Source organism: Triplophysa dalaica, chromosome 19 (assembly GCF_015846415.1).
Source record: "Triplophysa dalaica isolate WHDGS20190420 chromosome 19, ASM1584641v1, whole genome shotgun sequence".
Lineage (NCBI taxonomy): Eukaryota > Metazoa > Chordata > Actinopteri > Cypriniformes > Nemacheilidae > Triplophysa > Triplophysa dalaica.
This window is the reverse complement of record NC_079560.1, coordinates 18,425,499-18,441,673: the sequence shown is the minus strand read 5'-3', so window position 1 is coordinate 18,441,673 and position 16,175 is coordinate 18,425,499. Positions and strand designations below refer to the sequence as shown.

Below are 16,175 nucleotides of genomic sequence, written 5' to 3'. Positions count from 1 at the left end.
TGTTTGGAGACAGCCCTCCCCTTCTGCTGACCTGCAAAACAGACAAAGAGCTGATCAGAGCTCCTGAAGCAGAGCTCCTGAGCGCTCACTGGAAACAACACGGATGGGGTTGGGTCTTCCTCTCCGATGGGGAGCGCCTGCAAGTTCACCACCTGGTCCCGAAAGGGAGTGGTGGAAACCTTGGGCACCTACCCAGGCCGGGGTCTCAGGATAACTTGAGAATCACCGGGCCCGAATTCTAGGCAATCAGGGGACACAGGGAATGCTTGTAGGTCCCCTATCCTCTTGATGGAGGTGAGCGCCATCAGGAAAATGGTCTTCATCGTGAGATGAGGAAGAGCGGCGTCTCCCAGGGGCTCGAAGAGGGGCCTCTTGAGGCCCGCCAGGACCACTCAAGGTCCCAAGAGGGTATGGAGCCCGGACGAGGAACCTAATGACCAGATCGTGCTGTCCCAGAGACTTTCCAGCAACAGAGTGGTGATGGGTGGCAATAGCAGCTACATACACTTTCAGCGTGGAAGGGTTGAGGTTAGTCTCGAGTCTCTCTTGTAGAAAGGACAGCACGTTCCCGATCGAGCAACTCTGTGGGTCTTCTCTTTGAAAAGAACACCAGGATGAGATGAGGCACCACTTATAGGCGTATAGCCGGCTAGTGGCCGGGGCCCTAGCCTGAGTGATGGTCTCAACCACCGCAGGGGGTAGGCCCCTCAGGATCTCCTTGTCCCGTCCAGGAGCCAGACATGGAGGTTCCAGAGGTCTGGCCTGTGATGCCAAAACCAGTGTTGTGCCAGTTACTTTCTGTAATACATTACAGATTACTTATTACTGTTATTTAAAAGTAATCCCTTACCTTACAATATTACTGTCTCAGAATTGTAATACGTTACATGACTCCTGTATTACTTTTGAGTTACTTTCACCAAAATAACTACAGAAGTAGAACTTAACATTCTAAAAAAATGTATTTTTTGAATTATCAACTTCTTTATTAGACTGAATCTTTATTAGATTTTTAGAATTAACTAGGCTGTACAAAATTAAAATTAAAAAAATACTAAGATAAAATGCATATAAATACAAATACTGTTACAATTTAATAGTTTTTTGTATTTCAAATGGATGAATTTGAAACACTGCAATCTAATAAGGTGGTTGATTGGCAAAAAGTATTTTAGTTTGAAAATACAAAAATACTAAGATTAAACTCACAAAAATTCAAAGGTGTTTAAATACAAAATAGTCCCAGCACTGAAAAAGATAACATAATATTCTAGATAGTTATCATGTAAACTTTAGATTTCCTTGTCATTGCTGATGAAGTTTATATTGCTGTATTTGCTAATCTGAATGGTTTCCAAGGTATTGTATATATATTGTAACACATTGTTTCTTGTTTTGGGACATTTAGGAAAGTAAAAATTTCTGGGTCACCTCTGACTACCATTATAATCTTTTCTGCTATGATGCAAAACAATTTTCAGTTTCTAACATTCTACCAAATATATTTGTGTTCAACTGAACAGAGACATTTACACAGGTTTGGAACAACTAATAATCCATAACAGAATTTTCATTTTGGGTTGGGTGTCCATTTAAAAAGGATCCCATGTGTGCTTGGGGCCCTCTCACAAAAATGGACAAAAAACGTGTTTTCTGTTGGTAAGACATGCAAAAACTTGCTCAAGAAATAATAATGGTTAAATGTATTGCATATGTATAATGTGTACAAGCACGTCAATGTTTTAGTTGTTCTATTGCGCTGCTCAAACGTGATATTTGGCAGCCGGAAGAATTAAGTGTTGTACACTCACGATTGATTTCATTCATTGTGCAACGTCACATTCACTTTACGAAACATTAGTAAAAACATAATTCTGATACATTGTCTAATATCGCTGCTATATTTTCCTCTTCGGTTGAGCATAGCTCCCACATCCCTCCCTGTAATCTAACCTGCCTGTCCTTACAATTTTAAAAATGGCTCTGCTCCTGCAGTTTACAGGTATTCATGCAAGTATGAAAAAACATTAAGAATCTCATCAATTAACATTTATCATTAGAATATAAATAAACATTTTGGCGGCCGCAGTACATTAAGATAGTAGCCCAAAAACCTGTAACCTGCGGCTCCAATGCATTTTCAAAACAGCCCAATTGTGAGGGAAAACCACGACCATGGCAACACTGGTGCTAGATTTACAGCACATGGGCGGGGCCAATAGCCTCTGACTTTAAGCTCAAAGACTGAAATCATGCCTGCCAGAGGGAGATGAATGACACCACACCATCTATTCACGAACAGGAAATATAACTTACTTGCGGGATTTTTGAGTTGTTAATGTTTTAAAGGTGAAAAGTTTGTTGTAACGCAAGCGTTACTGAACATGTACCAAGTAAAATGTTACTGAAAATTGATTATTAATGCCTTACACTATTGCGTTACAGCAAAATGTAATATGTTACTGTAATACTTTATTTTTGTTACGCATTACTCGCAACACTGGCCTTAACGTGCCATTCACCTGAGAAAGCTGGTCCTTCGTCAGGGGAATGGGCCAGGGGGTGTCGTTCTTCTTTCATCAGGAGTATTAGCTCCGAGTCCGGTTGTAACACTTGTAACACTTGATGCTCCTCTTTCCTGATCTTGCACAGGGTCTGTGCAATGAGGCTCTCTGGGGGGTAGGTCTACCTGAGCCTGTCCGAACTGCACAAGATGATCTGGACTGCGCGGGGGTGGAGTCACTACTGACGAGAGAGCACGTGGGCTGTCTGGTTCAGGTCGCCTAGAATATGTGTGGCTTGCAGGGAGTGGATCACCTGCTGACTCCACAGGAGGAGGCTTCGGGGGAGTTGTGTTAGCTGCCGTGAGCAAATGCCACCCTGTGGTTGATATTTATACGGCAGTTGTGCAGTCCAACTGGACCAGCACGTACTTGTCCCGCATGAGAGGTTGTAACCTCTTCAGTTCAAGTAGCAGAGGCAACAACTCTAGGCAATTGATACGGTGGCCCGTCCTTCACCCTGACACTGCTTGCCCATTGCACACCGCACCCCAACCCTGCAGGCAGGCATCTGTCATCACCACGACGTGTCTCGACATGCCCGAGAGGGACCCTTGTCCTGGAAAGTCATGGTCATGAGGACAAAGGGGTTAGTGTGCGCCGGCAGAGAGGCGTAATGACCATATGCCTGCTGACGGTGTGCCACGCTATCCAGGGAACTGGACTATGGAGCCAGTGTTGGAGTGGTCTCATGTGCATGAACCCGAGGGGTATCACCCCCGCTGGGGATGCCACGTGTACCAGGAGCCTCTGAAATCGTTTCAGGCAGTTCAACACTGACTGAGTGCGTACTGTAGTCAGTCGCGCTGTCATGGAGACAGAGTTGAGCTCCATAACGAGAAAGAGGATGCTCTGCACAGGGAGCACTAGGTCCCCGTGTGTACATAAGAGATCTCAAGAGTGTGCCAAAATAAGCTAGTCGTCGAGATAGTTTAGTTATCGCACAACTCTCTCCCTAAGGGGAGTGAGGGCGGCTTCCATGATCTTCCTAAATACTCGTGGGGATGGGGACAGACTGAAAGGGAGGACTCTTTACTGATATGCCTGACCTTCGAAAGTGTACCGTAGGAACGGGCGATGATGAGGGAGAATTGTGACATGTAAGTAAGCGTCCGTCAGTTCGATTGCCATGAACCAATCCTGACATCTGATAGACACCAGGATATGCCTCTGCGTGAGCATCCTGAACGGCAGCCTGTGCAGGGTACGCAGATCTAGGATGGGGCGCAACTCCTCGCCTTTTTGGGGGACGATGAAGTATGGCTGTAAAAATTGAACATCTCGGATGAAGGGACGGCTCAATCACTTCCTTCGCCATCCCTGCCTCTGACAGAGGTTGAGAAACGTGGACTGAGGTCTGGCGAATTGGATCGAGTAGCCAAGACGGATTGTTTACCTTAGCAACCATGACGGTGTGGGAAGCTCGAGCCAAGCTCCCAGGGACTGTGACAGGGGGACTAAGGGTACGATCTGCTTCATCGTCCGCTCAGGGGGGTGGTTCGATGGCTGAAAGTGCGGATCCCTTGCTGTGGGGAGGCCCCCGGGGAGGAGATCGGTTCTGTGACTTACCTGCTTTGCGATGCAGCTCAACGCACCGTCGAGCCCTGAGGGCTGCTGAGTTTACTCGAACATTGCGTCTCGCAATGACACAACGTCGGGGTGTCGAACACCATCGTGTAGAGGGTGAGAGCGGCTGTAAAAAACACCCAGAGAGAGGCAACTCCTTCAAGTGGGCTGTTGGGACGGGGCAGGCCCCATCCCGGATCGACAAACCACTGATGGGATGGCTGGGGTCGGGCCCGAAGGTATTCTCGATCTCCCTGGGGTCTTCCCATGAGGGCCGCTTCTGCTTCCGCCGCGGCTGCTGACAGGGTGGTGGTCTTCTCTTCGATGAAAGAAGGCTGTCAGAGGCTATCAAGCATATCCTTCCTGCCGTAACTCAGCAGCCCGACGAGCGTCGAGATCCCTTGCACCGCTTCTTCCTGAGCCCGACCCCCCAGAGGAGGTGGTGGCTGAGTCCCGTGGGAACACAGCCGCCCGTGACGCAACGTCTGAATCATGAACCGCCCGCAACGCGGGCAGAATGTATCCCCAATGGCTGCCCCAGCGTGCTGGAATCCGAACACTTGAGCCATCGTGTCCGTCCCCCCTCTTCGATGAGAGTATTGCACCCATTAGAACAGCGGGACATGCCACGCTGGAGAAATGAGCTCTTTTAGAGAAAAAACTCAAACACTTCTGGAACTGCCGAGATGCCCAGGGGAAGTCGCCGCAGGAAGGGCAGGGTAGAACGTAGAGCAGGGTTCCTCAAATCTCAGGACTCTGGCTGGGCCATTCAAGAACAGTCACAGAGTTGTTGTGAAGCCACTCCTTTGTTATTTTAGCTGTGTGCTTATGGTCAGTTATGGTTGTTGGACGGTAAACCTTCGGCCCAGTCTGAGGTCTTGATTGATCTGGAGAAGGTTTTCGTCCAGGATATCCCTGTACTTGGCTGCATTCATCTTTCGCTCGATTGCAACCAGTCGTCCTGTCCCTGCAGCTGAAAAACACCCCCACAGCATGACGCTGCCACCACTATGCTTCACTGTTGGACAGGTGATGAGCAGTGCCTGGTTTTCTCCACACATACCGCTTAGAATTATGGCCAAGAAGATCTATCTTGGTCTCATCAGACCAGAGAATCTTATTTGGATTTGGATTCAATTTATTGTCATCACACATATACAAGTACGGTTCAACTTCAATTTAAGAAGAAAAATACAGCATAACATGAGGAAAAGTGGTTAGAAAAGAATACACATAATACACCATAGACAAGATTTGCAACAGGGGAAGTTAGTCCAGCTCCGGCAAGCAGCCATCCGGCCCATTGCCATTACAGCACCGTTCACAGACCCGCTTATCAGGCTGGCGGTTCAAAGCGACGGAGGCGTGGGATCGGGTGAGGGCAATGTGTGTGTGTGTATGTGTGATAGTTTGTAATCATCATGAGTCTGAAGAGTGGGGGAAGAACGCAAGAGCGTCTCACTGCAGTGCTCTTCACAGGGTTGATTTTCCAGCTGCGGCCTTGGCCTAGGCCAGTGCTGGTTCCGGGGAGCCAAAAAATATAAGATTGCGATTGTTTAGTCGAGAAGCCGTATCCAAGATGTCACGGCAACCCTCATTGTCCATTCTGATCTCCGATACCATCAATTTCTCTTTCCAATGCTGTGAGGATCTTCCTAATACAAACCATATTTCAGTTAATAGTCTCAGTCTCAATGCTGACCGCTCTTCCCACAGCTTCAATCGATACGGGCAGCCTTGTGAGGCTTTGGACAGCTGTTCCCGTTTTATTAATTTTTCGATAACCCAGGGCAAAGCCTAATCCAATCAGCACAAGACCTGTTATCATGGTTCCGAATTGGTAGATATCTTCGATGTCCTCCATGGAAAGAGCCGCCAGACACACGATTCGCCATCTCTCCCACGCGTCCATCGTGTAGCCAGCTGCGAATGTTCCTTCAGGGCAGACCCCAACCCGAACCCAAGCTTCTCGTCGAGAAAATGGTGTCAATTGCGTTGAGAGACCAGTTGATCAGATCCATAATTTTACAAGTTTGGAGAGCAGTGCAGAGAGAGTCTCTCAATAGATGAGACGAGACGAGACAAAGCAGGGAAAATAAGGGCAAGGACAGGGAGTGCAAAATGCGACTGCCTCCGCTGAGAGCCAAACGAGAAGGCGACTTTATTTGTCACCATCTTGGAGTCCTTCAGGTGTTTTTTTAGTAAACTCCATGCGGGATTTCATGTGACTTGCACTGAGGAGAGGCTTCCATCGGGCCACTCTGCCATAAAGCCCCGACTGGTGGAGGGCTGCAGTGATGGTTGACTTTCTACAACTTTATTCCATCTCCCGAATGCATCTCTGGAGATCAGCCAAAGTGATCTTTGGGTTCTTCTTTACCTCTCTCACCAAGGCTCTTCTCCCCCGATAGCTCAGTTTGGGCGGACGGTCAGCTCTAGGAAGGGTTCTGGGCGTCCCAAACGTCTTCCATTTAAGGATTATGGAGGCCACTGTGCTCTTAGGAACCTTAAGTGGAGCAGAATTTTTCTTGTAACCTTAAGCAGATCTGTGCCTTGCCACAATTCGGTCTCTGAGCTCTTCAGGCAGTTCCTTTGACCTTATGATTATCATTTGCTCTGACATGCACTGTGAGCTGTAAAGTCTTATATAGACAGGTGTGTGGCTTTCCTAATCAAGTCCAATCAGTATAATCAAACACAGCTGGACTCAAATGAAGGTGTAGAACCAGCTCAAGGATGATCAGAAGAAATGGACAGCACCTGAATTAAATATCTGAGTGTCACAGCAAAGGGTCTGAATACTTAGGTCCATGTTATATTTTAGTTTATCTTTTTTAATAAATCTGCAAAAATGTCAACAATTCTGTGTTTACATTAATGATTTTAGCAAATGGCTGCAACATAGTGAAAAATTGAAGGGGGTCTGAATACTTTCCGTACCCACTGTATCACTCTATTGTGTAGTTTAGTATGTGAATTTTGCATTTTGAGAAAATTTGAGGGTACTTATTAATAATTATACAATAATTGTTATCCATTTTCCTCACCTTTGAAAACTGTTTTTTTCTTTTTTTTAATTGAGTCATTAATTCAGGTTAGTACAGATACCAGGCTTTAAGGGTCCATTTATTCATGTTTAAATCCATATGTAGAAAGGATCAATAAAAGGAAGGAGACAGGAACCGGAAGACATTTAAACATTTAATAAAGTAATAACAGCTGGCGGTCGGCCGTGAGCGGTCAAAAACATAAATACAAATACAAACATGTTCGGGCCCGGTCCTCTCTCCTCGATGGTCCGGTCGCTCGTTCTCCTATATGCTCCCGATCTCCTACGTGATTCGAGACCATAGTCTCACCCCGCCTACTCCACTACATACCCCCAATACCCCTCACAGGCCGAGGGGGTACCCCCGAGACTGTGCATGCTCCCTCCCCCTCCCTCAGGGGGGGTGGGGTGTATGCAGGGACGAGACGAGACAACGGAGACGGGAGCCCTCGGAGCGACCGGAAAGAGAGAGGGGAGAGTCGAAAAAAAGAAATTATAGTCCGGTTCCCCGACATGCTGCCGCTCGGTCCTCAACCAGCCAGGGTACTCTCCTTCGCGGTGCCTTGCGGTGGCCCTGGGGCTTTGGTGGACGGCTCGACCGTTCGCCCCCTGGCGGCCGGCGGTGGCTCCTACTTTATCGGGGAGTCGGGGCGGGCCATCAGGTCGGGCATGAACTGCATCCTTCGGTAACATCTGTCATCAGTCCATAGGATGTTGTTCCAGAACTGTGAAGGCTTTTTTAGATGTCGTTTGGCAAACTCTAATCTGGCCTGTTTTTGAGGCTCACCAATGGTTTACATCTTGTGGTGAACCCTCTGTATTATCTCTGGTGAAGTCTTCTCTTGATTGTCGACACATACACCTACCATACACCTACCTCCTGGAGAGTGTTCTTGATCTGGCCAACTGTTGTGTAAGGTGTTTTCTTCACCAGGGAAAGAATTCTGCGGTCATCCACCACAGTTTTTTTTTTCGTGGTCTTCAAGGTCTTTTGGAGTTGCTGAGCTCACTGGTGCGTTTCTTCTTTTTAAGAATGTTCTAAACAGTTGTTTTGGCCACGCCTAATGTTTTTGCTATCTCTCTGATGGGTTTGTTTTGTTTTTTCAGCCTAATGATGGCTTGCTTCACTGATAGTGACAGCTCTTTGGATGTCATCTTGACAGTTGACAGCAACAGATTCCAAATCCAAATAGGACACTTGAAGTGAACTCTGGACCTTTTATCTGCTCATTGTAATTGGGATAGTGAGGGAATAACACACACCTGGCCATGGAACAGCTGAGAAGCCAATAGTCCCATTAATTTTGGTCCCTTGGGAGCCCCATATGCAAACTGTTGTGATTCCTACACCGTTCACCTGATTTGGATGTATATACCCTCAAATTAAAGCTGAACGTCTGCAGTTTAAGCACATCTTGTTTGTTTTGTTTGAAATCCATTGTGGTAGTGTATAGAGCCAAAAGTGTTAGAATTGGTCTGCCAAATTGTTAGAAAAGGTCGGCAAAAGGCAGATTCGAACCTGCATTCATTTGTACAGTCTTGCAAAGTGTTGTCGTTTTTACAATCATATATGCCCATGGGTAGACCAAATCTGAGATCACTAATCATTTTCTACAGTATTGTACACTCATTAATAGAAATTTGGATGCGGGCCCCAAATCCCCATACCCTGCATACCCAGAAGCTACATCACTGAGTCAACTGCTTTTAATTTGAGCAAAAAATTGCGTGTTTTAGTCCAGTTCCTTTGTGTCTTCTCGTGAAAGCAGCCATTTTGCTGAATGTTTGTCACTCAAGGGGGTGTGTTCAAGTGGGAAAGTGACATCAATGCATACCCTCTATAATCAATGTCAAAATTAAGAAAATATGTACATACATCAGGTTTTAATTTAAAAAACTGTCTTTATTTATTTGGGGATTAAATGTGAAATTGTAAGTATTTTAAAACATTAATGACTTGTGAAATTAATCATGATTAATTGTGCAATTAATATTTCTTAATCGATTGACAGCACTAAAATAAATGATAAATTAGGTAATTAAAAAATACATTTAACATGTTCTTTTCTCAACTTAACAGAAAGTGCCTGCTTTGAAGAAAAAGAAGCACTGATGTCTGAACTAAAAATATTAAGTTATATTGGACCACATGACAACATAGTAAATCTTCTGGGGGCATGTACTCAAGAAGGTAAGTCAAACAGTTGGCCAAATAATGTAGAGCTTTAGACAATTGTTATATTTGCTCAGGTCCGGCACCAAGGGTTTAAAAAGGGGCATGGTCGAGGGGGTAAAGGAATAAACACAGGGGATAATTATACAGATAAATAGAAATGAACTGAACACTAGACTAACCAAACAATAGACATGAACTAATATCAACACTTACTGAGACAAGACGGAATAATCCGAAAACAGGAACACGAGCATGAGGAAATGGTAAGCACATGGATACAAGGCACAATAGTGCAATGAACGAGCACAATACAATGAACACAAGGGTTATTTAAAGGGGAGGAAATCAAGAGGGTGACAGGTGTGGGGCATTAACTAATAAACAATCAATAACGAGGAATAGAAGAGGGCGGGGAAAAAGACAAGACCGGAGAGAGCATATGGATCGCCAATAGGGATGAACATGCCTTTCTCCACATTAAACAAGGAATCATACCATGATTCTGCCACAAGACCAAGAAAGACATGACATGATGAGGCAGAATCATGACACAAAGGTATGACATTGTTTACACTCCAGGAAACCAGATGCCGATTGCAGACACACGGTCAAGAGTATGTATTCTGACTGATGATGCAGTGAGCCTTGACTGAGTGAGGAGAAAGTAATCCATGCAGTAATTGCAGAGACACTTGCTAGAAACATTATGCACATGATCTAACAAGCCACACAGACAGATCCAGAAGTTTGTCTGATATAGAAGCTGCATAAAGATGGATGGCCCAATAGGAAGAAAATTGTCCCACTTGCTTCTCAAGCCTACTGGCCAGTTAGACACACAAACAGCATAAATGATGGGCAACTCATGAAAGATGATCACATTATTATCCATGAGATGAATCGTCTCCATGATGCACATCAGGGTATTCAACGATCTTTACCTCATTCCTGATCGTGTTTTTATTGGCCGGGCTTCAGTGATTCCGTCCGCAGACTGGTGGAGGCCTGCTGATCCTGCCAGTAGAACTTTCCTGATAACCAGAAAGATCTACATATCTCACTTCTGCAGCCACCAGATAAACATTTATTACATTTATGCATTTGGCAGGCACTTTTATCCAATGCGACTTACATTGCTTTATCCTATACATTTTACATAGGTATTTGCAATCCCCTGGGATCGAACCCACAACCTTGCGTTGTTAACGCAATGCTCTTACCACTGAGCTACAGGAAACCAACTGGGTATATTCTGACTGCTGTTCATGTACTCTTTGCCAGTGCTGGAAAGATTCGATTTGCTCGTAGTTGGAGTTTCACCATCAAGAACAGCACTCCAGCCCCAATTAACCTCAATAAAACAGTAACGGCTGAGAGAGGCTGTTAAGGCTATACTGAAAGTTGCTGCTCAGTCAAGTACCGACTCCAAACTTGCATTATTGGCTCTCCGCAACACACCTGTAACTGGTCAATATCAAGGGGAATACCATGCATTCATGGCCTAGTGGTTAGAGATTCGGACTCGTGACCAGAAGGTTGCGGGTTTGATCCTCAGTGTTGACGGGTAATGACCAAGGTGCCCTTGAGCAAGGCAAAATTACTCCTGTGAGCTACAGTGACTGCTGCCCACTGCTCCGGGTGTAGATGTGTTCATGACGACTTGCAGCAAGTGTGTTCACTACTAAATGGATGGATTAAATGTGGAGGTCACATTTCGGGTATGGGTAACCATATCTGACAAAACACCATTATCTTTACTGGCTAAAATCTGTGAATAATATAAAGGAGCCGGAAATCAGTCACAATATTGCCACCTGAAAAGCCCCTCCGGTTATGCTTTCCTAGTGCCGGGCCTGAATTTGCTCTTTATTTAATATTTTAATACATATGCATTTTGCCTAGCTGTGTCTGGAATTAAACGGATGCTTAGGCTTTGAGTTTAATTAATAGAGGCATGGCAACAAATTACACGCAACAGATCTGCAAACTTTATAAAGATATGCCCATGTGAATGACTATATAACCTTACCACAAATATTACAACAAATATTCACTCTGTGTATGGGGTTGCGGGTTTCATACAGCAAAATAGCATTATTAGGCGGAGGAGAAAAGAGGAGTAGTTAAATTTTTGAGACACAGGTGACATAAAGCTACAGTCGTCTCATGAATAACTCATTAGATTTGTTTAGCTCTTTCCCTGCCATTGACGAGTTATAACGTCATTTAAAAAAAAAAAGTTCCCCTCCCAATACGAGTTATTACGGCAATCGGTGTTTGTACTGTTATACAGCAGCTGGCCATCTTACACACCATTGGAAAAAGCAAAGAAGCTCTGAACCTTGAACGTATATGTTTTATCTGTTTGTAATGAATGTTGAGTGTAATGAGTGTAATCTGGGTGGAGTCTTTGACCCAAATTTTTTAATTATTATTATATTATTTTGTTTAATCAAGTGATGCATTTTTGAGGAAACCTACCCATGATAAAAAATAACAAATGACTATAGAATAATACAGTTTCTTTTGTTTGAAAGCTTCTATTCTTTCATTTGATATATTGTTTGTCCATAAATTAATCATCAAAGCCATCAAAATTTAGAGAAAATGTTAAAAAACGCTGGCGCTGGCTGGCAACCATTTTTTAAAAGGTTGGCCGAGAAAGAGTTAAATAATATAAATTACAGTGAAGCCATTCGTTTGTTTTTTAAGATGTTATTTGATTGCATGTAACCAATTTATTAAAACAAATAATCTGAAATTGCATTGACAATTTTGTGATATTTGAATTTTGAACTGGTATAGGACCGATGCTAATGATCACAGAGTACTGCTGCCACGGGGATCTCCTAAACTTCTTGCGTCAAAGAGCTGAAACATTTGTTAACAATATTCTTGACGTTCATAGTCTTTTTGAGACTTCCAACCTCTACAAGAATGTGTAAGTTAAAAATATATGTTCATACAGGATGTTAATTAAGTGGTCTGTTTATGAACTGTCTTGTAATCACTACTTTTTGTAGTTACATACTTTTTTATTTTGTATTCTTATGTGATTAATCACTGCTGTTTCCCTAGCAGGGGAGTATGTCAATATTTTGAAGCCCAGAGCTGCTACAGACATTTTTTCCACATTTCAAATTCACAAACATTTCCCTCATGCACACTATTTGTAACCAAATTCAAAGCAGCATGCAAGTCCATAACTATGAAAGGGTCACAAAATAATCTTAGTTGAAGTCTAAAATAGAATCATTTGAAAAATTAATTTGTACATGTACAAATACATGTATAATTCATATTTTATCATGTAACATTGCAGTGTCTATTATAAATTACATATTTGTGTGGGCCATTATGTAAATACAAATTAAGTTACCCTCCTATCCAAAAAACATCTTTCCATGGCATACCTATGGTTTTTGCCTGAGGATGGAACTACAGTATACTGACTGTCCAATTGCCAGTTTTTCTACTTTCAACGTTCCAATCAATCCCGAAAGGTCAAAACATGCACATTTCTCAATCTGGTAGCCTGAGTAATGTAAATTTAGGAACTAAAAGCAACTTTTGTTTTCAACTTTAGTTACATGCAGACATTAAATGAGTGCGGACTGTGGATAACTGTGAGAAGTAGAGGTGAGAGGGTAATGTCTTTCACAACGATTTGGAAACAGTGCCACCTATTGGCTAAAATCTATAAACAATTTAATGGCAGTGCATTTGTGTCTACCCCACGTTTCTCATCATTAGAAAGTTTGCAATTTATGCCCTTGGTTGGCTTGACCCCATATTTGTCTATTGCTATTTTTGTAGTTCTTTTTGTTTCCTATTCCTGGCTCTCCACCCTTTTCATGTCTTGTTATTATATTTTAAACTTCTATACTATATAGAATGCATCAGGATATTCAAAACTTTAAGATTTACTTTTCTATCTACGAGGCCACATGAGCTACATTTAAAAGAAAAGATGAACTATTGCACAATATTTCATGGTCTTTAACAGGTGTTCAACTCTGTTTTTTTTAAATAACCACTTTATTTTTTCTCATGGAAACACTTAAAATTTACTTTCAAGTTTCAATAAGTTTCTCTTTTCGATGCGCTCTGATTGGTCAAGCTCCAGTCTGTTATGAGTGATCACCCACATAGAGTCTAAAACTTCTTTAGAATTCAGAAGTTTTACATAGTTAATATTACATATAGGAATTTATAGTCCGTTTAATATTTGATCTGTGTTTCTCTCTCCTTTATCTCAAATGTAAATGTGTGTAAGTATGTATGCATATTGTGTGTGTGGAGCATTTGTCTGTCTTTTGTGTTGTCACCTTTTTCTTGTTTTTACAGGTATATGACCTTAGTTGTTTTACTTATAGTCAATGTGTCTCATGTACAGCTGCTTTGTAACAATGAAAATTGTAAAAAGCGCTATATAAATAAAGTTAAGTTGAGTTGTGTGTCAAAAATGTACCTGACCATGTCTATGAGTTTCCGCTTCTCAGTCTGTTGTGATTGGTCGAACGCTCACAGCTGCTGTGGATAATTTCCCGCTTATCCATAAACAGTAACAAGGGTCTGTTTCACCTCAACCAACTTCAATTATATTACACTTATATACTGCTTTTAACAATAATGCATCATTTCAAAGCAGCTTTACAGGAAGAAATACAAAACAAACAAAAAAGTTGAATTAGTATTAAAGTAACAAGCAGTCCATCTTTGCTCCTGGTTGTTGATGGAGATTGCCTGAGCTTGAGCTGGAACGATCAGTCAAGTCCACAGGCTCTCAGAAGAGGGGTTACACACTTAAAGGGATGCTTCACCCAAAAATGAAAATTCTGTCATCATTTACTCAAACCTGTGTACATTTCTTTGTTCTGCTGAAGATAGTCAAATCTCACCACCTATTGACTAATGGCAGTAAATGGTCGGTGAGATCTGACATTCTTCCAAATTTCTTCCTATCTGTTCAGGAAAACAAATACATTTATACAGGTTTTGAACAATCTACAGCCAGGGTTCACACCAAACGCGAATTATGCGATTTGCATAAGTAAATTACATACAAAGTCAATGCAAATACACAAAAAAAACTCGCAGCAGGAGTTGCGGATGACACGAATCTGGCACCGCAATCGAAAATATTACGTCACTCATGCAAAAATAACGAACGTGTCCCGCAAGTCATAAAGAGAGTAGAACACGATTGTTCACATTTGGTTTGAACCCACCATAAGCGTGAGAAAATGATGACAGGATTTCCATTTTGGGGGGAAGTATCCCTCTAAGCCGGCATTCCTTGGGATATCCATTTGTTTCATACTGCTACAGTAGGCCTACTGTACTGTGCCTCTCTCAAGTGGCCCCTGCTCAGTTAAGGTTTTGGAAGCTGTTTGCTACGGGAAACCACGCAGTTCTTTCATTCTTCTACATGTCGTGCTCATGGTACTCTAGCCCAGGGGTTCCGAAACTTTTTAGCCCGCGACCCCCAAAATAACAGTGCCAGTGACTCGAGACCCCCACTGTTCTCAGAAATGGTTAAAATAGCCTATACACACGTTGTGCGCAAATGGGCACATGCACCTATTCAAGTCAAATGCACATAATGACAACACAAAAGAGCAAAGTGTAACTAGGTGGACTGACCACCACCCAACAAACTAAATGTGGGACAATGTGGGACACCATTGAAGGGTAGCACGGAACTGTGATATGATATGGAATGAAAATATTTTATATTTTTTTAGCTTATCAAAATTATGTGTTATTTAGTCCATTCCAACTCAACTCAACTCAACTTTATTTATATGTGACCCTGGACGACAAAACCAGTCGTATGGGTCAATGTGGGAAAGTTGAATAAATAAGCTTTCTATTGATGTATGTCCGTCTTGGTTACTCGATCCAGTATGCCAGAGACTCTCCCAAGTTTCGGGCATCATCTCCCCCTCTGTCAGAGGCAAGGATGCCTCCGTACTTCGGGTAGAGGTCACCACCCTTCTGGCAAAACAGGCATCGAGTTCGTCCCTCAAAACCAAGATGTTCAGTGGGTCACAACCCGCACTTCATCGTTCCCAAGAGACGCCATAGGTCTACTTCCCCAAAACAAAGCACCTTCACAAGCTGCCGTTTAGGGAGCTCACACAGAGGCGCATCCTGACATCTACCAGGTGTCAGGATTGGTTTGTGGCAATCGACCTGAAGGACGCTTACTTTCATGTCTCTATCCCTCTCGACACCGGCCGTTCCCACGGTTCGCATTCGAGGGGCGGGCATGTCAGTACAGAGTCCTCCCATTCGGTCTGTCCCTGTCTCCACGGGTCTTCACGAAGATCGTGGAAACCGCCCTTTCTCCCCTTCGGGAAAAAGGTGTGCGGGTACTAAACTATCTCAACGATTGGCTTATCTTGGCACACTCGCGAGATCTGTTGTGTACACACAGAGGGACCTGGTTCTCGGGCATCTAGATCGATTGGGATTTCAGGTCAACTGAGAAAAGAGCAAACTCTCCCCAGGGCAGAGCATCCTCTTTCTTGGTATGGAACTAAACTCTGGTGATCCACTCCCTGTGGGCCACACACATCCCAGGCGAACTGAACCAGACAGCCGACACGCTCTCTCGTCAGTATATGCCTTGTGGAGAGTGGAGAGTGGGGACTCCACCCCCGGTCCAGCTCATTTGGGTGCTGTTCGGACAGGCACAGATAGACCTCTTTGCCTCCCGCGACACAACCCATTGTCAGCTTTGGTACTCCCTGACCGAGGCCCCCCTCGGCACGGACCACGGGCGGAAGCACACCTCCCCCCCCCAGGAGCCTCCTTG

The 16,175-nt window shown here is 43.7% G+C and overlaps 1 protein-coding gene across 5 annotated transcripts in view; it reads left to right on the top strand.

Moving 5' to 3' along the window:
* The window catches only part of csf1rb (colony stimulating factor 1 receptor, b), a 113,700-nt gene that overhangs the window by 37,490 nt on the left and 60,035 nt on the right, over nt 1-16,175 (top strand). For 3 of the 5 annotated variants that reach the window (XM_056730297.1, XM_056730296.1, XM_056730295.1), the window contains exons 13-14: nt 9,257-9,367; nt 12,158-12,293. In XM_056730297.1, the coding sequence (XP_056586275.1) occupies nt 9,257-9,367; nt 12,158-12,293 (247 nt within the window). Of the gene's footprint in view, nt 1-9,256; nt 9,368-12,157; nt 12,294-12,938; nt 12,992-16,175 lie in introns of all 5 variants that reach the window. The other 2 variants (XR_008904629.1, XR_008904628.1) reach the window with 1 other exon arrangement.